This window comes from Xiphias gladius, chromosome 22, assembly GCF_016859285.1.
Source record: "Xiphias gladius isolate SHS-SW01 ecotype Sanya breed wild chromosome 22, ASM1685928v1, whole genome shotgun sequence".
Taxonomy (NCBI): Eukaryota; Metazoa; Chordata; class Actinopteri; order Istiophoriformes; family Xiphiidae; genus Xiphias; species Xiphias gladius.
Genome location: NC_053421.1, coordinates 22,656,752 through 22,684,046, shown reverse-complemented (window position 1 = coordinate 22,684,046; position 27,295 = coordinate 22,656,752). Strand labels below are relative to the sequence as shown.

The 27,295-nt window shown below is 41.9% G+C and overlaps 2 protein-coding genes across 4 annotated transcripts in view; both read left to right on the top strand.

Annotated features, from left to right (window-relative positions):
* The window catches only part of slc9a1a (solute carrier family 9 member A1a), a 29,426-nt gene extending 22,613 nt beyond the window's left edge, over positions 1-6,813 (top strand). The window contains exons 9-12 of one of the 2 annotated variants that reach the window (XM_040117996.1): positions 472-598; positions 1,105-1,206; positions 2,012-2,093; positions 2,993-6,813. In XM_040117996.1, coding sequence (XP_039973930.1) covers positions 472-598; positions 1,105-1,206; positions 2,012-2,093; positions 2,993-3,276 — 595 coding nt within the window. In that variant the 3' untranslated portion in view covers positions 3,277-6,813. Of the gene's footprint in view, positions 1-471; positions 599-1,104; positions 1,207-2,011; positions 2,094-2,944 lie in introns of both variants that reach the window. The other variant, XM_040117997.1, reaches the window with a different exon arrangement.
* Positions 6,814-19,606: 12,793 nt separating this feature from the next.
* LOC120784214 (mannosyl-oligosaccharide 1,2-alpha-mannosidase IA) overlaps positions 19,607-27,295 on the top strand; it is a 184,612-nt gene continuing 176,923 nt past the window's right edge. For both annotated transcript variants that reach the window (XM_040117807.1, XM_040117805.1), the window contains exon 1: positions 19,607-20,455. In XM_040117807.1, coding sequence (XP_039973741.1) covers positions 19,895-20,455 — 561 coding nt within the window. In that variant the 5' untranslated portion in view covers positions 19,607-19,894. The remainder of the gene's footprint in view (positions 20,456-27,295) is intronic.

The following is a 27,295-nucleotide window of genomic DNA, read 5'->3' as shown; positions in this document are numbered from 1 at the left end:
TGTGTTCAGAATTAATTTTCTGATCAGTTTGATCACAGCAGAAATTATATTTTCTCTTTCCACTCTGCTGCACTGAGACCAAGGATAGACACGGTTAGACCTGACAGATAAATTAATTTAGCAAGAACAATGATAACATCACTTACAGTTAACTAACCACTCAGTTCGCTGATATGGAATATCAGTTACAGAAAAAGCTAATGTTAGCTCTAACATTTCTAGGTAAATTATTTTTCTTGGTCTCTTTATTTACTGACAGCACACACCATAAGAAATTTGTTCTCAGGCATCTGATCATTAGATACCCGTAGAAAATAGTAAGGAAACTGCCTGTCAGAGATTTGATTATCACAATAGATACTTGTGTGTTTTCACAAGTGTACACGTGACAGACTTGTCAGACTTGCCAAATTGTTTCCACTGGTCTTTGATACGAAAAACTCAGATATATTTTTCCTGTACATTTCTCAGGAACATCCAGCCCAAGAAGCCTCCTCCTGTCAAGTCTGTAGAGAGAGTTCTGCCACAGCTGCCTAAAGGCCGAGAGGAGGAGATCAGGAAGATCCTCAGGAGTAACCTTCAGAGGACACGACAGAGGGTAACGCTGCTGCTCTATGAATAGTTAGAAAGATTATTACATGTGTTTTTCTTATTCATACTAGCTAAAGATTATTTGTCTTGTATTACTGGGAGTTCAGAGCATATTACTCTTCATATTGGTTATCAATGATTTACCTCTGCCATTTTACTTTATACTGTATTGATTGTTTTTGAGTTAGGATTATATCAGTGGCTCTACTCATACATTAATACTGAATTTAATTTTTAGGGACACAGAACAGCACTTCTTATTGATTTACACGGTTTAAAAGTTTTGTTCCCTTGTGATGATCATGGACAGTGATGCCACTGTGGTAATTCGACCTTATTCATATAAAGTTCACCAGACTTTGATGCTTCTCCTCTTAATGTTTAGATCAATTCTTCTGCAGGTCTTTGAGATAAACAGAAACAAACAGTGACAAAATATTTTTTTGTCATATCGTTTAACTTTTATTTGTGAACCATTAAATTGTTCCTTAAACCGTGTCTTTTCTTTCTCAGCTGCGCTCCTACAACAGGCACACTCTGGTGGCTGATCCATTTGAGGATGGATTTAGCGACTTACTCATTAAGAAGCAAAAAATGATCGAGCTGGAGAAGAAGGTACGATTATCAGTCCCAGTGAGGGCAACACTCGTTAAATCAAGAATCACAGCTTTGCCAAATGTTATTGACAACTTGTCCCAGCATGACTGGACCAAACATATTTTGTTGATTAGTCAGTGCTACAGAAGTTACAGAATTTTACAACTTTCAGTTAATACCATAGCAGTGTGCCACAGCGACTGTTATGCAGTCTTGTTTATAATATATATATTTTTTTATTTATAGATAGAAGCTATATTGCAGAAAACAGCCTGTGGTAAATACTGAGAAGCACAGTAGACTCCAAAAAAACCAACAAATAAAGAGCAGCTTTTTTCATTTAATAATGGGCCACCAGCAGCTAAATGATTCAGCTAAAACTATTTGTGTTGTAATTAGAGTACATCTTCAATCTCCTAAATTAATTTTCTCAACACAAACTCGGGCTGATTTATTTGCACGGTTGAGTGGCCCTACCACAAAGTTCAATTTCATCAGGCTGTAATTACATAATGAAAACAGACTCGTTTGGGTTAAATCGAATGTGCTAGAAGCCACTGAAGACTCAAGAGGATTTCTGCAGAGATTAACAAAGCAACACATAATTTTAATGAACTTTCTCTAAGATATTGATTAATGGGGGATTACTGAACTGTTTTACTTTGGCTGCGGTACTTCCCAAACAAGGGGATGAGGCAGAAAATGCATTTCTTCTCATTTTCCAGTCATCTGAGCTCTGTGTATTAGTGATTGTAAATGTTTGTGGAGGTTGCATTATATAACAGTCATTCCATAAACAAACGATATCCTTGTGCTTTCCTAGATAAAAGAGATGAATAACTACCTGACGGTGCCTGCTGCTCCTCCTGACTCCCCAACCATGTGTAGAGCCAGACTGGCATCAGGTAAACACATCTGTCTTAGCCACAGCCAAATGCAAACACTCGATATCTACCACCATTTCACTGTCAGGTACCGCTGGAAACAATGGGAGCAATTCACTATCTCACTGATGGGACCCATGGGGATCAGACATTATAATTTGTGAGGCTCACAATTCAGCATTCACAAAACAATAAACACAGTAAAAAAGCACTGCTGTTCCTCACAGCTGCAGCAGTAGATATTTCCCCCACCGATGGAAACAGGTTTGCATGTGCCAGCCGGCATGTAAACCAGTGTGTGGTTTCATTTTAGGCAGAGATACTGATTTCAAACCTGCTCAGCAGCAGAAAGGAAACAAAATCTGTCCAGGTATGTAGTGAGTGTAGACAAGATTCATTTTGAGTTGTGATAACCCGGCAGCAATCCTAACGTGCATGCTTCAATTACCCTGCTTGTTAACATTATTAATTATTCATTACTAATTAGGGGAAGTCATGACATGGTTTACACGGCCACATTCAGATGATTAATTATAGCCAAGGAACAAAGTCCTGCTGTCAACAGATTATAGTTCAGCATGTTACATGTTGGGAGCTTCAGTTTGTGTTTTTCATTGTAAGTTTTAAGTGAAAGTGGAATTATTCCAGCATGTGTTACACTATAAATGAATGTGACTTACTTTGCTTTTTTTGTGGTATTGTGAAATATTTGGAAAGGTGTTAAAGCTAGCTTCTGTCTAGTTTGTGCAGTGATGGTACAGTGGTAGCTTTGTTCACCTTAGTGTTTGTTGTTCACATTCTTTTCTCCATTTACACCATATGTTCTTGCACGCTGATGGAATGACTGAACGATATCGGATCCCTTGTTAAAGCCCTGTTAACATTAATTCCCTGATATTGTATCACTGTCCTGCCTATAGACCCCCAAGCCTACAGTGTGAAGCCGGCGTCCGATAGTGTGCCGACCATTCAGGTAGACCTGGCCTCTCCTCAATCTCCAGACTCTGTCAACGTAATGGATGAGTTCAGACGGGCCCACCAGGAGGACGACCAGGGCCTGATTATGAAACCTCCCCAGGGGCCGGGTGGACATAACAAGCCAAGCGAGGCGGACGCAACCAGAGATCAGCAGAGGCTGATGAGGTGTCTCAGTGACCCCGGTCCCAGCGCAGATGAGGAGGAGGATGAACCCTTCCTGCCTTAATATGGCAGACCGGATAAGGAGGGATCAGGCTGCATGCCCGCCTTCACTGGATAGAGGAGAGAGGGCTGCTTCACTGCTCTGTTCTAAATTATATCTTTGGTTCAGAAACCAAACAAGCCAAAACTGCTAATGCTGTACAAACCAGAAAACTAAAAGCAAAAGGAGATTGCCTGAGAAGAAAAAGAGCGATTAGTTTGTTATTGTCATTGCTCTTTATTTTTTTAGACAGGATGTGAACAGCAGTCGCTGCTGTCAGAGAGACGGTGGAGTTTATGATCGATAGTCTGTGACATTCAGGAAAGAACTATGCATTACCAAAGGTCTGGACTGTTTTAGTGTCAGACGATGTCGTTTTCACTTTAGTGTTAGGCTGTTTTTCTCTCTTAATAATTGCATAGCTGTTGATTTTATTCCTGTTCATGATTATACAACTTCTTTGTCTTTAAGGCTACATTCTCTGAGACGTGCTGGTCCTCTAGTTCTAAATGTAATCAACAAAGCAAACTACTTCAGTCCTGTTCTCGCTTCCACACATATCATTTGAGTTCTTTCATTCTGTCACTTGAAATTGCTGGATATCCAAACATTTAGTGAAGCTAGTTGAAAATATTTTGCCTTATTTTATGTAAAATCTTAACTTGGTGCATTTTTATCTCTTTTTTTTTTAAGCATTTTCATTTCAGGGGTACTAACATCTGTTTGTAATCAGAATTTGTCCCAGTGCTCGTGGGATATGGTTCAAACCTGGATGTATTTAGTCACTGTGCAAACCACTGTGTAAAAGAACCACAGTTCTTTACAGTCATGCTTACAGACCTGTGGCCTTGTCCTATGGCTGTGGAGGGTATTAATGTGGACTTGAAAAATTCCTCGCTATTGTATAAAGAAGTTTTGACCGACAAATGTGGAGCGAGGCTGAGTGTTTGGGAAGCTTGTGAGACAGGCAGTGATGCAACACAGATGTTTTGATGTCAGCCATCATGCTTGATCTCCCATCCAAGTCTTCTGAAGTTAAATCATGTTGTCATGGCACGTTTCTGTGCAGATGTTTTATGTTTAACCTCAGTTTAGAACACTCTAAAACTCACTTAATTAGGTGTAGAGTTGTTAGAGTAGATTTCTCTCTTAATATTAATGTAATGAACACGTGCCCATCTAACAGTCATCACCTTCACACTCCTCCTATTTTAAACTTTTAGACCACAGGAGCTGGTTTTAATATGTTAAATTTAAATGCTCAATGCTCCATATCTTTTACATGGCTTTTTGCATTCTTCGGTTTTCTACTGGTTTTTGCAAGAAGCATTTGTGTCCTACATCACTCTTGAACATATTACATGACAGGACAAGTGAAAGTTAGTTTGTACATGAATCCATCCATGATTCCTAACTTTCTTGAAATCTAAGACTGTAGGCATGTCATGGCAAAAAAAATGTAATTCTATGCAGTATAGATGTGTAAAATATGTAAATGAACTATAATGTCATATATTTATGAATACCCTTTAAAACTGAAGTCTTGTAATCTTGCAAAACACTGAGACAAACCAATGCTAAAGTCACAGCTAAAATCAAATACGGGCATTAAGACAAGCGGTTATAAAAAAAACTTCACTAGAATTTTTGCACGTCTGAGCAGGACGGAAAAGTTATCTGCAGGCACGAAAACGTAGTCTAGTGTTTTGTTGATAATGTAAGTCCTTCTCTACTGTACTGTATATGGTTGTACAGTGTGTATGGTAGCCAGTGTAAAATACATTGCATGTCTTTTTTACACAGCTGCTCAGTGAATTGGAATATGACATACATTTACATTTAAGTTAATGGTTGTGTATGTCAAAGAAACATGCACCATTTTTTTTTTTTTTTCTACATTCAGAAGTGCCACAGCCAATAGCAACCAGATTTTAAACCCATGAGTTTTTCTTTCACCCATGTCAATTACCACTTGACATCCCTACAAAAAAAGAGCGTGGTTTCTCCATAGACCATCCAAAGAGCAAACTTTGGCTTTGAAACAGCGTCTGACTGAGGTAGCTGGAGTGAGTCACTGTTCCACTTTTCTGGCTGTTTTTAGGTGTTAGCGACCATTGAATCCTTCCTGATCCTCTTACATCCAGAAGGCTCAAATTACAGCTGAGGGAAAAGAGCGGAAGAACCTGACAGGCTTCTGCATTGTCCTCAACTCTTCTTTTTTTTTTTTTTTTTAGGCATCTGTGAATGGCTTTCTATGGTCACTGTAGCAAGGGTAATAGGATATTTTGTCTGTGCACGCACGCACTCTTGTAAATCTGGGTAAATGGTAAACGGTATGTTAAATCTGTCCGTACATGCACTGTAGTCGAGTGTTTGGGTCCCTCTCTTGCCCCTGACACTTTTCCTGCTTCCCAATTTCTAAAAAGATAATTGCTGCTGAGAGATGGGAGGGTCAAACCTTAAAGCATCTAATTTCCCCGTCTCGACCGAACAAAGTTTATTTTCGGAAATGGCCGCATGTGCGACAGAGTGTCGGAGTGGAGTGGTGTGCTGAACATGTCTACAAGGACAAGGTCAAAGACAGAAGGGTTATTAAAACCCTGGAATGTCTAGGCACATGAAAGGCTGGACCTTCTCCCCATCCTCAAATCCTTCTTTTATCATCGCTTAAAGGACAGTGACATTTATCTGCAGCATTACATTTATGAGGTTCTAAAATGGTGTATAAACTCCAGCTGAGAAATGCAATGCTGTTGGGACAATTTCTACATCATCTTCCCACATGTTAAATGGTTTGACCTCCTCTTAAAGGCAGTTTGTTACTCTCTCATTCTGCAGAAACTTTTAAGTAGGTTTCAGGAAGGTTACAGCCACTAGTGCATTTCCAAACATAATCCCGCTTGTGAATACATGTAACTGTGTCAATGCAAAGCAGGATAGTTCTCTGAGACAATGTGTATACTCTGCAAGGTTGTTGTATTTTTCATATGGATACATGGATAATAATAATGGATACATGAGTAACATGACGGGGGGAAGTGGTCAAATAGAGGGAAAACCAAAAACCTCAAATTTGAATTGAAACAAACCTTAAAACGAGACACCGTATCCCGGATTACTTCATTTTATTCCAAAGACTTTAGTTCCTCGAACAGAAAAGAAACACTATTTTGCATACTTGTCTTTTTTTTATACCAAAAGCATATTATTTTTGGGGCAAACATTGTCACACTCTTCGGAGGGAAATGTTTGGTGCAGAAAACCTTAATCTGAAGCCATACAGCCTATAGAAGAACCTATTTTATTGTATTCGTGTATTAAAATGTCATACACATCATTTTGCCTTTTGTTTTGCTCAATGCACAGAGCAAACAAAAATCTTTACATTTAAATCACTTGTGTCTTCTTTGCTTATTTTTCAAATGAATGGTTTGCGTTCTCGATTTAAAATTTCCACTGGATGTTTTTTCTATAGCGCTGAATTGTTTCAAGTCGTGGCAGTTGTTTTCACTGAATGTGTTTGGATGGAATTACAATGTCAACACTGTTGCCTCACCAGCATTCTCTTCAGCATTGTGATGCTTTGTTCTTTGTATTTCTGTGTGCTTGAAAATGCCTCATGCGCTTTACTTGTTCAACAGCTTTATTGTACGAAGACCTTTCTTTGGCTTTACAGGGATATTGGATTCCCCTTTTTATTGTCAAGTACTTTATCAGGATTCCTGTGCACCACAACACTCCATGTGGATTGTCGAGGTTTTGAAGCTTCACTCTTTTCTCATATTCACCTGTAACGGCACTCCAGAAGCATTTGTCACCTAACGTTTATAGTGTGGAGTATAGGCTCTGGCTTCACATAGTAGAAACAATGCTGAATTTAAAGGTATCAACTATAATCAGTGCAGCTCACAAGCTTTATGCTCAAATTCAGTGCTGCTGAATTTAGATTGTTCCACTGGCAAAAGTAAAGTGAAAGCACTGATTACAATTACAGCCGGTAAAATACTCTTAACCTTAAGGCCACACTGGTGTTTTTGCATGTTTTTTGTTTTGTTTTTGTTGTGTCTTTCCCTACAATCCAGGCAGCTGTTAAGTTTCCTTTCATTCCCTAGAACGTAACCGATCTCTGTAAAGACTTTAAAGTTGCTTCAGATCCATCACCGATGAACACCAGGTCAGCTGTTATGTCAGGTACATTTTTGTTGTGTGGTAATTACGGCGCACATTCATCTAATCAACTTACAACTGCAGTTCCACGCAACGGAAAAACAAATATATACTAATGGCTGTCTGAGAGGTAGAAAAAAAAACACTACAGTGTGCTTTGAAAAATGCTTAGTGCTAACTGTGTATCTTTGTACTACATGGGCTAATATGCAAAAACACCGGAATGCTCCTTGAAGTCCCGTAAACTTGGACCAGCCTGGCAGTGCGAGGCTAACATTAACACTGCGGATGAACATTAGACAAATACTGTCAATTACAAAAGGCTGTAATCAACGGCATGATGCAGACGCCGGTCATCAACTTAAAGACCCTGTAGTGTCGTTACTCCACCACCCAAAGACTGTTCTCCTCCCGGTTTTACCTCCTCATTCTCCAAATTTCCTGATCCGGCTTCATTTGTGTTCCACCGTTTCACGCCACACCGAGCACTTTAACAAAGCAGTACCTTTTTATCTCAAAACTCCGAGGTTAGAGAGAGCAATAAGTGGCTTTAAAGTAATACACATCATGCATTGCGATCATCTGACACATCGCGGAGGAAAAGGAATGTACTTTATGATGGGCCTTATAAAGGGATGTGTTTTGTGTTTTTTAGTCCTACGGCAGAGAGGCTGGGATTTTACATCCTATTGAAGGCCATGCTTGCTATGACTCAACAACAGAGTGGATTTTATTTCCATTTTACTCATTTTCTTTTTTTCGTTTATCTTCATGCGTTTGTTGAATTTATGTGTGAGTCAATTACTTGCAGTTTGCAAATTTAAATTTTGCAATAACTAAAGATTTTTTTATTTTTAATGTACATGACTGGGCATATATATATATATATATATATATATATATATATATATATATATATATATATATATATATATATATATATATATATATATGAAAAAAAACGTGTATTAGACATTCATTATAATGATGTACAAATCAGAATCTGAAAGATAACAAGTGTGCACTTTCTTGTAGATTAATCTTTAGCGTTCAGCAATCCATTCCTGTAATGACCAGTAAAAACTAACAACCAGAGATGAAACTACATCAGAAACTATATAAAAAATAAAAGTTTTACTTTATAGCGTTGCTGTGTCCATGTATCATGATTTCTGAAAGATTTATGTTTTGTTTGACCCAAAAAGGGGAGAGGGAAAAAAAATGTTACGCGGACGACACATACTTAAAGTAATGGTTCAACATTTTAGGAAATACACTTTCTTGCCTTCTTAGAGGGGGAGATTGATATCACTCTCGTGTTTGCAGGGTAAATACAAAGCTATAACCAGCAGTATGTTAGCTTAGCTTAGCATAAAGACTGGAAACGGGTACACGTCTAGCCTGGCTCCGGCCAAAGGTAACAAAACCCAGCTACTAGCAACTCTTAAACTCACCAAAGTTTACCAGCGTGGACATACTACCCAAATTTTTATTGTAAATGTGGCAGTGTGACATGCAAGTAAAAGTACAGGACTATTGTCAACAGTGTTAGTGCTTGTGCTACATGATGCAGACCAGCCTATCCCATAGTGTTTTGTTGGCTTATAATCATTGATGAGATCACGGGAGAGTGGGATTTAATGGTACCTGGTCGAAGTGGAGCTAATTTAATGCCTTTACTTACTCATTTATTTGTATTGTAGGTCAAATCTGAATCTGCTAAGTAGCTACTACAGTCAAACGGCTGTAATGTGGTTGGCCAAGGTGGAGCTAAGTATGCCTATTTTACATGCTGCCGGGTTGTTTAATTTACAGTATAACAGCACATACAGCACACACTCATCCATTTTTAAAATCTTAATCTGCAACTAGCAACTGTAGTCGTCCAATAACTGTAGCAGAGTAAAAAAGTGCAGTATATCACTCCAAATATAAAGGAGGAAAAATTATAAATTCACATAAATTGAAATTATTCCAGTAAAGTACCTCAAAATTATACTTAGCGTAGTTAGGCGCTTGAGTAAATGTACTTAGTTACTTTCCACCACAGCAGACCAACAGGTATTTCACCCTTCTGAAGTGTTCTCGAGCAGCTGTGTTAGGAAGGGGGACAACACAAGGAAGACTTCCATGCAGGATCAACACGGTTGCTTGAACCTGTAATAACCTTTTCTGGCCAGAAGGGAGAGTCCTGCACAGTGTAATCAGAACAGAATCAGCCAGTACGCAGCATTCTGAAAACAGAAGCCACAGAAGGAGTCCCACAAGTGAAATGTAGAAGGGGTGATTTGGATTTGTATATCTGGAGAACGTTTTATAATAGGATATTTTGCCGAGTCTAATAAACTCAGGATGAACTCACTGCCTTGTTATCGTGTAATGGCATTACTCATCTTGGCAGTGGTGCAGTTTGCACAGAGGAAGTGAGATATCCCGAGAGAGACCTGTTGCCGCTCCGGCTGAGATGTTTTATTTATTCTGCTTCTATTTCTGTCAAAAGGGAAATCACAATGACTCGGTCGTTCCTTAACCAGCTTGGCCCGACAACCGCATTCACTCAGTAATATTTTTGGAATGGATGTGCTCTATAATATTCAATAATTTTAATTGTTGGCAGTTGTTTCATTCTGTTGCTTTCTAGTATAGCCTCTGGGTGGCCAAGTTAATTTTACATCTGAAAAGTTTAATTTTAGACTCAATTTACGAGAACTGTTGTGGGCTTGAATATCCTTCTTAGGGGCCCAAGCCCGAGGAGCCCTGGGGTCCACGCATGCAGAGCTGTGTGGCCCCCGGTACCAGCGGTATTGGGAACCCTGTTGTGATCACTCAGGTTCTTTATTATCATCATCATTATTATTTTATTCTTCCATTGGTGAAAGTGGTACTGCAGCATATACCGTAAAAGCTATGTAAGTATAGTACTAGTATGTAAGGTACAGAATGGTGCACACGTCACACACCAAGAATGACACCACCATCAGGTGGCGCTATAGTCAACGTGAGTGCATTTTGGGCGGTGGCTCCCACATTGTACATCGCACATTCAGAAACCTCACGCGTTCCCTGAATTTGGCTGAATCTCGTGATAAAGGCCACACCCGTTTCTGCCTTTATATTTTTTTTTTCAGAAAAAAATTGCAATACTTTTTCAAACTCCTATGCACAAAACTTTGCACATAGAATCTATGGACTCTCACGATAAAAAAAAAAAAAAAAAAGTTAATAAAAGAATTTTGTTCATCTAAAAAATGTGCATGTTATACAGGAACAACTTCCTATAGGCAAGTGCTGCATATCTTGGCGACAATCCTATTAATATGAAACTCGGCTCAGTAGTTTCCCATGATCAACCGAGGCTCTGTGCAGAATTTGTTGCCAGTTGGCCGCTATGCAGCACTTTTGTTGCAAAAAGACGCCAAAAATTTTTTTTTCCCAACTACTCTACGGCTGTAAGTGCAATCTGCATGAAAATTTTCATTTATCATCAATGTACTCTCATGATCGCAAGTTATTAAAACAGTTTCTATTTTCCAAAAAATGAAAAAGTTACAAAGGAAAAACATGTACCCATACAAAGGAAATGATGTCATATGTATACATGGGTCTGTCCGATTAACTTAGACCCTTGGGCCAGTAGTTTGCCCTGTCTCACTGAGGCTCAGTGCAGAACTTGGCACCAATTGGCCACTAGGTGGCGCTTTCACACAAAGTTGAAACATACACCAAACCAACCTTCTAACGTTTTCCAGTGTCCGCGCCGCTCTCCAACTGAGGCCCGCATCACGCCCGTGGGCCTGTGGGTCCAACTCGCATCGCCTCAGCAGACCGCTGGGCGCAAACTGCGCAGGGTGGGGGCCTGGACCTGCCTGCAGCTCTGGTTATCTTTGCATTTGTAGACATCTAGCTGATGTTCGTCCAGAGGAATTAACAGTAAATAAACAGTAAAATGAGCTTGAATCACCAGATCACAAACATTCCAAGCAGGAAATAGCTAAGTTGCGCTTCTTAGAGAAGTATTTCTTCCCGTCCATACATTTTTGGTATCACTGATCTAAAACAATCTAAATGTTGAAGTGTTTTTGAAAGACGGTAATCAGAGTACATTGTCTGGTCCACCGGAGGCAGTACAGTAATAACATTAAAGCGCTTATCTGGATGTAGCTTACCCATGATTTATAACTTCTCAAATGCCATCTCTTTTATTTATATGTTGCACTTTCCAGCTGCCTATTGGATGGTATAACAAACCACTTGAATCTCAGTCTTCCAGCTCTGAGGTCGAGTTGCAATGTTTAATACAGATGAAAAGAAAAGTGTTTGCTTTCTTGCCAAGAGTTAGATGAGAAGACCAGTACCACTGTCTTGTCTGTGTGGTAAATATGAAGTCGCTGCCAGCAGCTGCTTATCTTATTTCAAGAAGTCGCTGCATCCAGCCAAGAAATAGTCTGGCACATAACCCCCGTTACAACCTCAAGTTGACTTTTTTACCCAACGTTTTTTCTAAAGATCACACAAACAAGATATAATGTTTTAATTACTGAGCTGTATGGGCGATGTTAGGTGGATTTTGTTACCTTTGCACAGAGTTAAGTTGGCTGTTTCCCTCTGTTTCCAGTGTTTATGTTAGGCCAAGCTAACCGGCTGCTAGCCATAACTTGATATTTAGCATACAGACATGAAAGTGGTGCATCAATCTTCCCGCGGCAAGAAAGAAAACCAAGTTAACCAAGGAGGCGTTGTTTTTTTTTTTTTGGTCAATCTCTGAAAACGGCATGAAAGTGGTATCGAAATTCTCCTCTAACTCTCGGCAAGACAGCGAAAAAAAAAAATGTATCTCTCAAAATGCTGAACTGTTCCTTTAAGCTGGCCGTGGCCTTAATGCAACGGTTCCCAACCGATTTGGCGTTTGACCCCTTCACACAAACCAATGTCTACTTGTGACCTGCCTTTGCTTTGGGGATTACGGTTTTAAGAGGTAGCTACTACAAAAAAAACAGCACCTGCACAGTGTATTGAAATGCAAACCCAGTACAACAGCCCTGCAATACATTGTCTGTTATTGAGTCTTTGAAATCAGTTTTCTGAGGCCTGTTTTTGAAAGGTCTTGAGTAATCTATATGGAATTTTATATATTGGGGGCCTACAGCTGGTGTATTGCATTGTATTCCATTTTGATGCACTATATTGAACTGATGCCAAACATTTAATAGCCTTCCCTGGTTCTGCCAATTTACATGTGGACTGTGAAATGAGCCCGAAAGCTTTTCGAATGGATTGGTGATATAACTATTTTGCAGAACTTATATCATTGTGTCTCATTTGTCCGTCGACCGGGCTGCCGTCACGGTGGAGCCGGTTAGGTTGGTGGTGTTTACGCAAGGGCCCTTCTGTTCATTTTCCCCTGAGCGACTGCCCTTTACATATAATGATGCCGTTTTGTCTTGAATACTGGAGCCGTCTGACCCTCAGCCACCTCTAAAAACATGGAGAAACGGCAGGGTGTTGTGGTGATTTGCCAACGTTTGTGGCTGACAGTGAGTGGTGGTCTTTTAGTGATGCAAAGTGCAAAAAAAATCTGCATGGTCAGGATAAAATATAATCAGTTTTAATGACTGGGAAACAGGCTGAAAGGTGAAAGGTATTCTAATTTAGCCACTGTGACATCGCAGGGCTTTGCCTGCAACATACCAATTAACCAGCGGGTGGCAATGTGTAGCCATAACTTAACCAGCTCTTTAACAAGTGCCTTTATCACTGAACAAGCTTCTACTTTTTCACTTTGTATTTCACTGTAGGAATGGTTAGTACACTGAAAGCATGTTCAATTGCTGTGCTGGGGAGGGAGTCAGGCTTTTTGTGGCCCCATTCCATCAGCTTAATGGTGTGTTTGCTATCGCATTCACTCTCATTTACATGGCCCATATACCCCCTCTAATGTACGGCTAATTGTTGAGTTTAGGCAATAAAAACTCTGAACCATTGCATCGATGTTCGTCATAAGTGAATGTTCTGATTTTCAGCGTTGGCTAATGTGCTTTCAAAATATTTTTTTACACAACAAGAAATGTTTTGATTATGAATCTGGCGGAGGCGGGTCACTTGAGGGCCACTCACACACAGCAGTTTGCTGTTTGTCTTGTCTATAAAAGGAACAGACAAATATAACTGCGGCAAGGCAATAATGCTGAGCTTATTGTTCCGCTGATGCTATTTGCACCGAAGGCTGACCTGAGCTGTATCGTATTTATGTTGAGGAGAGAGACGAGGGATGTAACATGCCAGTTTAGGTCCAAGAAATATGCACGCAGTAAGCCAAATAGTGCACATGCAACTGAGTGTGAGTAGATTTGCTTGTAAAGTAAGTGTTGTACTTAAGTACAGTTCTGAGGTACTTAGACTTTACTTGAGAAGTTCCATTTTATGCTACTTTATACCTCTACTCCATTACATTTCACAGAAGAATATTTTACATTTTTCCTCCACTACATTTATTTGACGGCCACAGTTCGCTACTTTGCTGACTCAGATTTCACATCGAAGACCCGTGGTCAGCCTTTAAAACGTTGTATACAGTATATAAAGGAGTTACATGCTTTTAGCGCTTCCAAATGTTAAGGCATCAGCAACACTGATAATAAACACTCTGACAGGGGCCATTCTGCAAAATTAGTACATTTCGCTGATAAGAGTTTTACTTAAATAAGATTGTGAATTCAGGGTTTAACTTATAATGGAGACCTTTTTACATTGTGGTAATACTACTTTTACTTAAGAATCCGAATACTTCTTCCACCACTGCAGGACATACACAGTACAGCTTCAACGAAACACCCGGTTAGATGAGGTGATCCAGAGTCATCAGTATTGACGTGCCCGTGTCACATCTCGTCAAGGGACCCAGAATTCATGGAGGGTCACAGTGGGTCCGCTGTGTACAGTATGCTTCGTCAGGACTTGTATATCTCAAAACGTCACCGACTGGGGTCAGAGCCCCGTCTCAAGAGGCTATCCCTGATATTTATGGCTCGACATCAAGCGTCCCACTGGACCGTAACTCCCAATGTCAGTAAATGCTTTGCGGCGGTGCTTAAAGAAACAAATAGCGGGCATGGTGACATTATTAACGCTGGTACGGGCCAATACATCTCTGCTGGCTGTTTGATGTTTCGGAATGAGCAGAGCACGGAGATGGACTTTTTCATTGGCATCTCGTTTGATGAATAAAACATCAGTGCGAGTTGGGACAGAATTGAATTTTTGAATGCAGGAGTAGAAATGGTTATGGATCACAGGACATATCACAGTCTGCGAGCCTCAGCAGAAAACGTTTTAAAGAAAGTCGGCTGTTTTAGGCGTGTCCCACATACCTTTAGAGAAACCTACTGGTCATTACGTGATTGACTGACTAATCCTAATTGTCAGTGATTGTACTGTAGATTGTAAATAAACCGGCCTTGCCTTCTAGAGGAAAATAGTTTCTTGTAAGACATCTCTCCTCGGATCATTATCAGAAAGGAGTAGAAAAGAGGGCACAAAATTATTGCTTCTATTCTCTAATGTATTCTGTTTGTGAAATTGTTTCCCAACTGATAAACAGTGAGTCAGACTGATAACAAAGCCCAGCTGAGGGATGCATCTTTATTAACCACATGCTACAACTTCACATGCAGCGCCAAATTTCCCCTATCCATGCTTGGAAATTATGTTTGTTCATGAAGGAACACAATACCACTATGTTCTGGACCGATTTGAGGAGGATGCTGTGTGTGTGTGTGTGTATGCGTGTGTGGCGCTATAGTGCTGCGTTATGAAGAGCCAACAGTCACCACGAAGGACATTTCTCCTGTAAAATCGTAAAGTGCATCCAGGCAACAGCAGTTAGTTTCAGTGGTGGTGAGAGCAAATGCAGATTATACAAGAAATAGTCTTTTATAGGAGCCATTTACCTGAATATGCCATTTATTTTCAGTGAAAAATGTCTTTACTTTGATTTCACCCTTGCTCGTTGGTAGTGGCGAGACTGTGTTGCCTTACCCATCTATCCTGGTGATAAACTAGGCTGTCAGTGGCGGGCGCAGTTTCGCGCAAGCTCAATGACTGGACTCATGTATAACTTGGCCTTTTGAGAAACACCGTCTTGATGTGTCTATTAAGTTGTTTTAAAAAGGCAGCAGCTGGCATTTTATTTTGTCCTTATCAGTACGAATATATGAATAATTCATAAATTAAAATGTATCCAAAGCGTTCAACGTTATGCCTATTTTCAGGAGCCGTGCAACATATACACTCAGCGGCCAATTTATTGGGTGCACCTGTACAGTCTAATGCAATCCGATGCAACAGCTCTGCCATAAATTCTACCAGTTTTTGTTGACATTGTCGGAAATGTGAAAATTCAATTACATGATTTTCGTTGAGGTCTTAGTTAAAGGGGGTGTTGTTGTACTAGACCACATTATATTGAGAGGTGTTTCCATTTTTTTGTCCTCCCTATTTAGATTCATTATGGGGGCAGAATACTCAAAAACACCACCACTAAGTGTGACCCCCAGTATTAAAACCCGTAACTGATTTGGTTGACATTGATGATCTACACTGAATACATCGATTCTAAGGAAATCCTGAGGCAACTCACGGACAGCAGAATGACAACAAGCCGCCTGATCTCCAAGGACCACCTTCTTGGTGAGGAGTGGTGTTGGGGATTGACTGGCAATTAAAGTCCAATATTGAAACCGATCAGACCTTTGTTTTCTCATTCCTGCTTTCAGATGCATTAGTTGAATACTGCTGCGCAGGCTTTTCAGTAATGGCCATCTTATGGGCCCATCTATCTTATTTAATCCTGAGAAAACACTGTGATTACAGTTTAGCTTCCCTCTTGCTTAAGTAAACATCATGTAAACACACTTCTCTAAACTCCCTCCTTACCAACATGCCCCAGTCAAGTCCAAAGCGTGATACAATTCAAAGTTGTTGAATCTGAGCAAAACCAAACTTGAAAATAGCAGTTTGACAACAATAGCTTTCAACCATATCACATAGTCTTCATCAGCAGATGGAGTGGGCTCAGTCTGAACAGCTACCGGGTTTGCATGTCAAGAGTTCTGTCTCCATGACAACTCCAGCAAACTCCATCTCAAAAAGCTGGTAAGTGGACCTTTACTTGGGATTGATCTGTTCAACCTGTAATCATTAGGCAGTAGGCCTATTGTTTTTTGCTCACAATAAGTTCCCCATTTGACCAAAAATACACCTTATTAAGAGTGAATCTATTCTCTGAGCAATGCTGTCACACAAATCTAACAGATCTCATTCACAGCTGAATTCAATGCCCCGGACAAACAACGCAGCGAGGGACATGCGTGGGGTTAAGTGTTGGGAAATTACAATTTTGAGTTTACTTTGCCATCTTAAGGAAAATGGATGGAGCTTCAGTCACATTTAGCCTAAGGAAATGCACTATGTATTAAGGGTACACCAGTAATGAATCTAACCTGGTGCTCATGAAAGTGAAATCCACGGCCCCTGTGGTGTCCTTAGTGAGCATCTAGTACTGGTACTTTATGGCACCAATTAATTATATATATATATATGTATTATATATATATATATATATAATATATATAATATATATATTATATAATATATATATATATATATATATATATATATAATATATATATATATATATTATATAATATATATAATATATATATTATATAATATATATAATATATATAATATATATATATATATATATATAATATATATATAATATATATATATATATATTATATATAATATATATATATTATATATTATATATTATATATATATATATATATATATATATATATATATATATATATATATAATTCTTTTTTTTTTTTTTTTACAGTCGAGCAGTTGAGACTTTGGCATTGATAATTAAGTTCAAGTTACGAAGCTAGGTTCTATTTTTCTGAACAACCCCTAAGACTCTGAAAACCCCTGTGGGTGTTTTGACAGCAGTTGCCACTGTTTTGAGGACATTTCCAGATGTCCCAGAGGCTGTTCTACCCAAATAGAAAGGAAAAAATAGCCTGTGTGCTGCACAAAAAAAAAAAAAAAAGATGATCTATTTTCCAATCTGGTGACTATTTTCATCAGCCAAACAAAGATGGTAGCCTAGTGAAATTTCTTCGTGTCTTTTTTGTATGATCCAGAAAAAAAAAAATATATATATATATATATAAATATATAAAGCAACGGGGAATGACTCTCATGCAGTACAGATAAATAACAATAATAAAAATAAATTAATTAATAAATTAATTTTTTGAAATAAATAAATAAATTTTGGTGACGCTAGCCTTCGATAAGACGGTCAACGAAATGCGTCACGTCCGGCCATCAAATCGGTTTGGCTAATCGAGAGTTGCAACGTGAGAAACTTGTAGAAAATCTTCTCCAATGTACACCCCACTGGAAAAAAAATGTGTTTCGGCTTGCCGAAGGAGTCTGCGGGGAATCGAAAGAGTTCTTCCAAACAGAAGCTAGGGTTGTCAAAGGACTCACTGTGCCCCCTCAAACTCTGGTTTGTGTGTGTGTGTGTGTTTGAGGAGACAAAACGCCGGGCTAGCTCGCTAACGTCGATGCCAAACTCCCGCACGAGGAAAAAACAAAAAAAAAAACAGTGATCATGCGAGGGGGCACAGACCGGTGCCGAGGGGCCAGCGGGAGAGAAAACGGGACAACTTGACGCACAATAAACGAATCAGTGAATGTACTGAATGAATAAATGTTCACTTTTCATCGGGGGGGGGGTTTGTCCCAGCTGATTTCCCCGATGGACAGTGAGGTCGTGAAAACAACAACAACAACAACAAAAAGGGAAATCCTGTACGGTGGCGTGGCGATGTATTCTCAAGATGGAAATAGTGGCTGACAATAAGTGTTTTCTTTGTTTATCTCTGACTGTGTTGCTCGTTTAATTCCCGCGGACTGCCGGGGCATCTGCAGCGGACGCGTCTAGCCTCCCGCGAGGGCTTTTCCAGGATTAAACAAACTCGTTTTTTTCCTCGAGGGTGTGGATGGTTTTCCTAGCGCGCGGGGCCATTCAGACCCCTCTCCCTTTGTCCAAGCGGCTCAAACGGCTTAACCGTGTTTTGATAAGCCGCCGTGAACCTCCATCAAGACATCCGAGCAGCCCACCGGATTGTGGAGCGGCGGACCGTTTGCCCCCCTATCCCACCCCACCCCACCCCACCCCATCATCTCGTCCTGCCTGCACTACATGTTACATTTCCAGCCCTCTCCTCTCGCTTCTTTTTTTTTTTTTTTTACGCAAGCGGACGTCCACGGCACAGCTACACAAGTGCGCACTACAGGCGAGAGAGCGAGGCACGGCGGGCGGGCGGGACGGCGGACGGCGGCGGGTACCGGAGCAACGACGCGGCGGTGTGTCTGTCTTTGCTGGAAGCCCTGCGGACTGGATGCTGGATTTGTTTATCCTGCGGATTTTGGATCTTTGGCTAGGATAACTTCGCGTGGGACAAAAACCCGCCTTCTTTCATGTCATCCGCCGATTTGTTTCGCCCGGCGTGTTGACGCCAGTGGAAAAGGGGGTGGGGGGGTGGGGAGGGGAGGGGAGGGTAGGGGGGGGGACGGAGGCTGCCGGTGGAGCGCAATTGACAGATAGGCGACATGAATATACACGCGTTTCCGTCCACCAGCTGTGCGGGATAGATGCAAACAAAAACGGTTTTGTGATTTTTTTTTTTTTCAGATGTGTTTCCAGGAGCTTATCGTGCAGCAACGTGGGTCGCTATAAACGGAGACGAGGAAAAGATGCTGCGCGGCACGCCGGAGGTTTTTTGCACCGTAGGGGCAGCGTGTTATTGACGATTCGCATGGCGTGGAATAATGCATCGGGACACAACTTTGTTCACGGGGCCTGACGGACGGCGAGACCCTTTGATTTTCTCTTTTTAAAAGTGCATTTATTTGTCTGACCGGCGCATCCTATAGGCGTCCCGCGATTCTTGAATATAGCCCCTGGTTGCTCTCAGTAGACGCCAGCGCCGAAGCCCCGCGCCGTTTCATGGTTAACGTTTGTAAAAACCCCGATCCCGCAGTCCGTCGATGTCAACGATTGCGTTCAGGCAGACAAACCCCCCCCCCCTACCCCCCACCACCCCCCCGAAAAGCTCCGGACTTTGCGTTTCCAGGTGATTGGTAAATCGTGGATGTAGGCAGGCCCGACCTTCGCTTATGCAGATCCACACGATAGCGAGATAAAGACGGCTCTATCGGGCTGCTTGTGCCACTCCGCGAGTGCCACGGGGGTGTGTTTAAAATCCCGCATACAGAGTCCAAACCCGTGCCTCAAGGCAGCGGAGACGCTGCTCAGTGGAGAGCGGAGACTGTCAGAAAAATACGGCGTAGACTCGGAAGCAATACTTGTAAGGCAGCCTCTCCAGAAAAAGTTTCAATGGTTTTCCGAAAGTTGCCCGGTGTGTCGGCATCGGGCATGGGTCTGCGCCTGTCCCAGAAATTCGTCTTTCTGCTCTTCCTCTCGGGTTTGGTAACGCTGTGTTTCGGGGCCCTTTTCTTTCTACCGGACTCCGTCCGGCTGAAACGCATTTTTCTGTCAAAGACAGAGAGCCAGCCGGTCACCGTCGGCTCCGGGTCCGAGAACGATGCCCGGGAGCACTCGAAGAGACCCAAGGACCAGGAGCACGCTCCGCGGGGCATGACCTCGGCCAAGGGAGAGACCAGCACCAAGCTGAGGAGTCTGAGCCGCAAGCCGTCCGTCTCTCACGAGGCGACGGAGGAGCGGCTGGCCGGGGGCAAGGCACAGGAGGATTTGACCCTGCCCAGGTCGAGAGCGGAGTCCGCCTCGGAGAGAGCGACCCCCTCTGAACACGGTGCCAACCCGGATACTTACAGTTACGAGAAGTTCAGGGGGTGTCTGCTCAAACCCCCGCTGGGGAGAGACAGCGGCAGGCCGAGCGACCCCAAGACCAACGAGCGCCGGGAGAAAGTCAAAGAGGTAAGACCGTGATAGTGACCCCGCGGGGGGGTCGTGGCAGTTCAATTTCTTTACAACGTGTGTACAGTTGACATACACTAGTCCCACTGAACATGTGGAAATACAATAATGTTCTTGTGTATTAAAGGAAGTAAAGATAGAGGACAATTATAAAAACAGGAAGTATATTTGGGGGGTGACTACAGGACAGCTGCTATTTGCACAAGACTATAAATGTCTAATTTGTCACATTGATCTTATAATCTGATCAGACATATGGCATCACTCAACCCCCCCCCTCCCTCCAAAAAATAGGCTATGAACATCGGGTCCTTTCAAATTTCGGAGGCTTTTGAATACACATGACCTAGAAAGTTTCAGTTGCACAGTCATTTGGGTGAAAGCGGTCGGTCTGTCTTATTCGGAAGAAAACAAACAAACAAAAAAACAATCACGCCCGCTTGAAATAAGTTATGATATTTCTGCCGTTGAATTAGTTTTGTCTGAATTCGTCTGACAACACACACAATCTCTCAATGGAAGCAGCGAGCAGTTGTTTGCCAAGCTGCCGTCAAATAGACAAAACAAATCCCTTTCAATCATATCAGTTGTCTAAATTTACCCGGTGCCCTTTTGCCTTTTTTTGTAGATGAATTCCTATTGGGGTTCTCTTAATGAAGATGGAGAACAGACGACTTCAATGCTTCTCCTATCTGTGGCTGATTACATGAAGTCTGATATTCTATAAAACAATCACAATAAGAATTGGGGTTTTTTTCAGAAGAAACAATGTGGTCAATCTTTTAATAATCTGCCCATGTCCATTTGCCTGCGTGCACGCAATTATACAAATGATCAAACTGCCTTATTTGTTGTTCATGTAAGCTGTTTAAAAAGTCATTCTGAATGATAAAATGCCCTGCACTCAGCTGTAGCAGCTCCATCTCCCGTCACGCAATCGCCTGCGAATGATGTGACTGTGTGCGCTGACACTTTAGCCAGGAGCTCTTTAAGCTGTCTGCCAGCCTTTGTTGAGCCCTGTGGGTCCAATAAGGACTCCAGAGTGGGAGCGTCTGTGGATCACACATCTGTACTCACTCGAGGCAAGCGAGGCTGGTGAGGTGGAGGGGTGGGGGCCGGCGTGAGGAGGGGGGAGGCCATTGGCCGGCATATGCGGTTGGGTTTCACCCTTGGCACGTGACGCGGATAAGTCCCGTTGTCACTCTCACTTCCAGCCTGCCGTCACCCTCTCACGCTGCTCACATGCCTTTCATACCTAGAGGTGAAGTGCTACGTGATAACTGAGGCGTCAGAGGACGGAGAGGGTTATTTGCTCTCGTGCGCTGAGCTCTCACTGACTCATAGCTTCTCCTCTGATTCTCTTTCAAGTGAATGTCAATGTGACTTTGCTCGTCTGGTCTCTTCAGCTGAGCTCTGCAAAAGTTCCTGCCTCGGGGTCATGGTTGTCTGAGGAGAAGTTATTTTCCACCACGCCCTCTTTTGCCTAATTGTTGTTGCAGAATATTCATTGTTTGCCGGAGTGAAGATCTTTTTATTAAGGCCTTGATACAGAGACAGTCCCTGCTTACACGCATTGCACGCCGCTGCGTCCATGTCCATGTCCATGTCCTACTGTGCATGTTGGTGGTTGTGCCGTCTGTGACGATTCTCAAGCATCCAGGTCATGGTTTTCCGAGAAAAGTTGAATCAAGGGCAGCTGGACTGGGTTGTAGATCTTGAAGACATTTCACCCCCTTATCCAAGAGGCTTCTTCAGTTCTGTGGTTTGCTATTGTTGTTGCTACAGTTCCCACTGTCTCACTCCTGCTGGCGGTGTTCCAGACAGCTTCTCTTTTTGCTGGATGCTCACATTCATGCTGCCAGCACACGCTGACATATTGCGAGCCTCTGCTTTGTCCAGGTTTATAGATGTAAAAACAAAAGAGTAACTGTAACAGTATAACTGACCATACTGACGCGCTCTGATGTGTATTTCTGTGAAGCGTGGAAATATCATACGGAACAGCATTTTGTAGTTGTCCGTCCCTCAGCTTGAGCTGTGGTGTGGAGACAGAGCAGTTCTGTAAAAGCAGTCGCTTTTTTTCACCACAAGGGGAATGCAGAGAGAGGGTACCACCCCCCCATCCCCTCCGAAAAGGAAAAAAAAAAAGGGTCTGGTCCAGCCTACAGAGTGCCTCAATGCCCTGTGAATGGGCATTGTTTTTCTCAACTGCCAGTGACCAGAACGCAGGCTGCCTACCTTCCTCCTCCGTGTGTGTGCACCCACTGCCAGAGCGAGGGTGAAAAAAGGGATGGTGTCTGCCTGATCACACAAGTCAAATATTTGAAGGCAGCCCACCCCTAGCCAGGGCCTCCGGGACACCAACAAAAACTGCCAAAGTTGCCAAAGTGCTGTTTACCTGTTCCAGCAACTCTCTGCTAGTAGGCATTCTCCTCCAAAAGTCCTTAGCAGGAAGAAGATGAGAGTAATTTTCTAACAGCCCCCTATTTGTAATTCTGTGATGTCATGGCTCACTGGGTAGCCCGCAGTGCTATGTTGCCACCTCCTAGGCTCCAGCATACGAGGCTGGAGACCAGGGACCCCAGAAATGTGCACTCGGAGCAACAGGAGTCCTTTTCTGCATGCACATATTGCTGCTGATGTCCTTTCACGTTCAGTAAGGCCAGAACCTGGAGTCCAGTGATAAAATACTAGATGCAGAGTACAGAGGTAGCACATCCAAACAGACACAACAGCAGAGCAAAGAGGACATCAGAGAGTGATGGCAGCTCTGTAGCAATTGGAAGGTCTGAGGCTCATTGACAAACTTCAGCTTCTTTATCTCTCTCCTCTGTTGGTCTCTAAAGCATCACGTACGTAAAACCTGAGATTTTCTGTCTCCTTTCATGTGCTGATTGTTCGACACATATATGCAGGTGCAGTCAAGTAAGGGCCTTTTGCGTGAGGAATTAGGAATATACTCTATCGTAGGTCCTCTACCATATGATGCATTCACATGGGCAGAAGGTAGTAGCACGGGGAGGAGATAGAGCTGACAGCTAAGAGTACCGCAGTGAGATGACAGACATGCTGCAGCCTCTCGTGACAGAGGCTCCTTCAGTGGAGCAATAAAAGTCTTCAGGGCTTCTTTGTCCCCTTTGTGTGTGTGTGTGTGTGTGTGTGTGTGTGTGTGTGTGTGTGTGTGTGTGTGTGTGTGTGTGTGTGTGTGTGTGTGTTTGCATGCACTTGCTGGCTTACCTACATGATCAAGTGCTTGGGGACAAAGAGTCTTGACAGTGTTGTCACTGTGTTTATCCATTCAGTTCCAAGCCCAACTACATCACCGTGTGGGCTAGCAATAATCAAATGAGGTGTGTGTGTGTGTGTGTGTGTGTGTGTGTGTGTGTGTGTGTGTGTGTGTGTGTGTGTGTGTTTGCATGCACTTCCTGGCCCACCTAGATGATCAAGTGCTTGGGGACGAAGAGTCTTGACAGTTTTAGTTGGAAGTGTTGTCACTGTGTTTATCCATTCAGTTCCAAGCCCAACTGCATCACAGTGTGGGCTAGCAATAATCAAATGAGGTCTCTGTGTGTGTGTGTGTGTGTGTCTGTGTGTGTGTCTGTGTGTGTGTGTGTGTGTCTGTGTGTGTGTGTGTAATCGAAAACGATAAGCAGTTTCATAGAGAAGCGGAAACCCCCCATGCTATTTGCAAAGTTTATTTCTAAACAGAGGCTTAAGAAGCACATAACAGTTTAGTCCATAAAGACGGGAAAACTTTAACAAAAAGTCAGTAAGACATAAGCCATAAGATAAGTTTGCTTAAATCATCATTGGTTTTTCAGTTCACTTCACTGACTGACTAAACACGCCTCACTGCTTACTTCATCTTCTGGCTAACTAAATAGCTGAAAGGACATTTTGCCAAAATTTACTCTGTGGTTGGCAGGTTTCAACTGAAAACATATTCCTAAAATTCCCCAGGTTCTGTGCAGTTTTCTTTTTCAGTTTTAGCTTTGAGTTATTTGCCTCCAAAGAAATACTTAAATTAATAAAACTAATTGATTGCCTAGGAACTTGGGGAAATCTGATTTTATATGGTGTGCATTTCTAACATATGTAGGCCCCAAATAACCAGGAAGTCAGAGGTCAAGTTAATCAAAAAAAAAACAGCAACCACTGAGCAGATGTATCTGAAATACATTCTGGTGACAATGGCCTTCGGTAAAAGAGATGGTGTCCATCCACACTGCCATCATTTTAGATGTTTAATAAAATTGCAGTAGAGCGACAGGTTTTAAAGGTTATTTTATTTGCTCTTGAGACATACACACCTGTAGCAATTTAAGGTTAATTCAGGCTTTGCAAACCAACAAAAGAGTGAATTGTCTGTTGTAGAGCCAGAATTAAAGGTAGAATGCGATATGAAGTATTCATTTCACAGTGAAAAGAGTATCATTAATTGTGGAAAACAACAAACTGGGCCATACTACAACATCTGAACTGCCGCAGTACACAAAGGCACACAGACACACAAACCTAACACAAAGCTTCAGAAATAGGTGAGCTTGTAGCTGAACCTGAAATCCCCTTACAGCGGTAATGACCAGTGAGCTGGGTGTCTCTGTGAATAAAATGCTGCCGTTAAGCTGGCGCCTCCCGGTCGCCTCTGAGCACCGTGACCTCCCTCCACCCCTCATTCCCCCGCTGTCTCCCGCTACGAACCAGGTGTGCCAAACAACCTTCAGTCTGAGCCAGGGAAATGGCCGTCTGCTGAGCGAGGAGAAAAGAAACGGAAGATGAGCAAAGTCTGAACAAAAGGAATCGACCCTCCTAGCGGTCCCACCGAGCTGGAACATGTGTGCTTTTCCTCTCCTCTGTGGATGCTCTGCAAATGTCAGTGGCTGGTGTTTGGAATATGAGCCCATAGTTGTCTTTGGTCTTTTAATGTGGGAGAGTCATTTGCCAGGCCTGCTTGATTATCGCTGTACTGTGCAAGACAATGGCCGCCGAGGCAGATGTTATCAACCTGTCAATGCTGCGGGGAACGGATGCAGGCCTTCTCTGCCACACGAGAAGAAATCGACCCTTTCGATCTGATTTCTGAGATGTTTGCTAATTTTACTTGGGCATTGTGGGCATACTGGGTTTTACTGGGGCTGGTTACAGTAATTACAATAGTAGAGCAACTTCCCAGGTTGTTAACAGTATGAGCAGCAAGTTATAATGAGTGGAAGGCAGGAACGAGTGTAGCACCTGGTCACTGCTTTTACCAAGAATACCTAACAGCACTGTAGGTGCCGTTTTCATTATCCTCATAAGTTTGTTTACTTTCCTGTTACTTTCTCTCAGCCACGTTAACCCATCATTAACCAAGTGGCTTATTCTCTCTGTCATTTGAAAATAAAGTCTTTCTTACTTTCAAACAACTCCTTGCTTACCATACTGATATAATCCAGGAGTACCGCTGGACTTTTATGTTCTCTTCATATTGAACAGTACATTGCAGTCATTTCTGTTTACAAGGAGGTGAACTTAAAACATGTAGCTTTATGACATAATAACATGAGCTAACGGTCTTTTCATGTAACACTGACAGTGCATCTAAAAAGGCAACTCAGTGTGCCTTGAAAAGTTACAGCATTATATTAATGTACATAATACTGTGGGTACAGTTGAATGTATTGCATTATGGATGGATACAAGTTTACTGGGTAACCAGTTCTTGCACAAACATAAGATATTTATTTTCATAGTTCTTAACACCACATCCTTTACTGATAAACTGATAAACTGCTGCAGCTGACGTCAAAGTCTGTAGAAAAAAAAAAAGAAAGTGACATTGACTTAAATTAGGTTCCAAAAAAACTATACTGCCTGCAAAGTACATGCTTAAAGCAGTGATGACTTTATATCTGTTGTGTGTTACATCCGATAAAGCAAACCCACTAAGTTATCAATGTAGAAGAGAAAAAGGTCGTTGTGTTTCAGCTCATTAGTAACTGCAGTGTTATCAAAACAAAACACTCCAAAATGACAACACGCAGCAATTGCAAGTTGACATAACAGACCTTGACTTATAAAACCCCCACAGTCTGTTACAGCAGATTTGAACCATTAATGCTGTTTATGAGGATGAGTCAGGTTACTGATTTTGAGTAACATTGGATGTCTGTTGCACGGTGCTAGCAGATAGTCCTCCTGAGCATGATCTACACCTGTCATTTACCCTCCAGTCCGAATTGATCAGTTTCCTATTTTTTCCTCACTTTTTGAAACAGACTCTTAAAGGTGGTCTGTGGAGTTTTCTTGTAGACAAAGTTTGTTTGCTCACCGGAACGCATTGTGTTTTTTCCCTGAGGTTTAACAAAAATGTTGAGTACACTCCACCTTCCTAATAAAACATTTGCAAATCGATATTTTAACTATTTTAAAATCTGCATTGTCACGTTTAATTTCACTTGCTAGCGTTCTCCTTCGTTCCTGCCTATGCTGGCATGTGACTGTGTTTCTTTGTGTTTTCCTGCCACCTGTGGATTATGAATGGAATGTGAAACCTTTGGCAGGAATGGGTATCCCATCACTCTCGTTTTGTGCATGTGCCGGAGAACAAACAAAACCGTCACCCTCTCATTAAATCATTGCTCCGTAGTGCTCCTAGTGGTCCAAAACTCCACAGGGTACCTTTTTAAATTGATGCTTGCGGTCCAAACCTGAAAATATCAGTGTGCTTTTTGTTTCAGTTCTACATCTAGACGTCTTGCTGCAACTCTTGAGTGAGCACATGCTGACGCGGTATTGACCAATGATAAAACTTGTTTGTTGGAAACTGCAGTACTGCTTTTTAGCCAACTCTATCTTTCC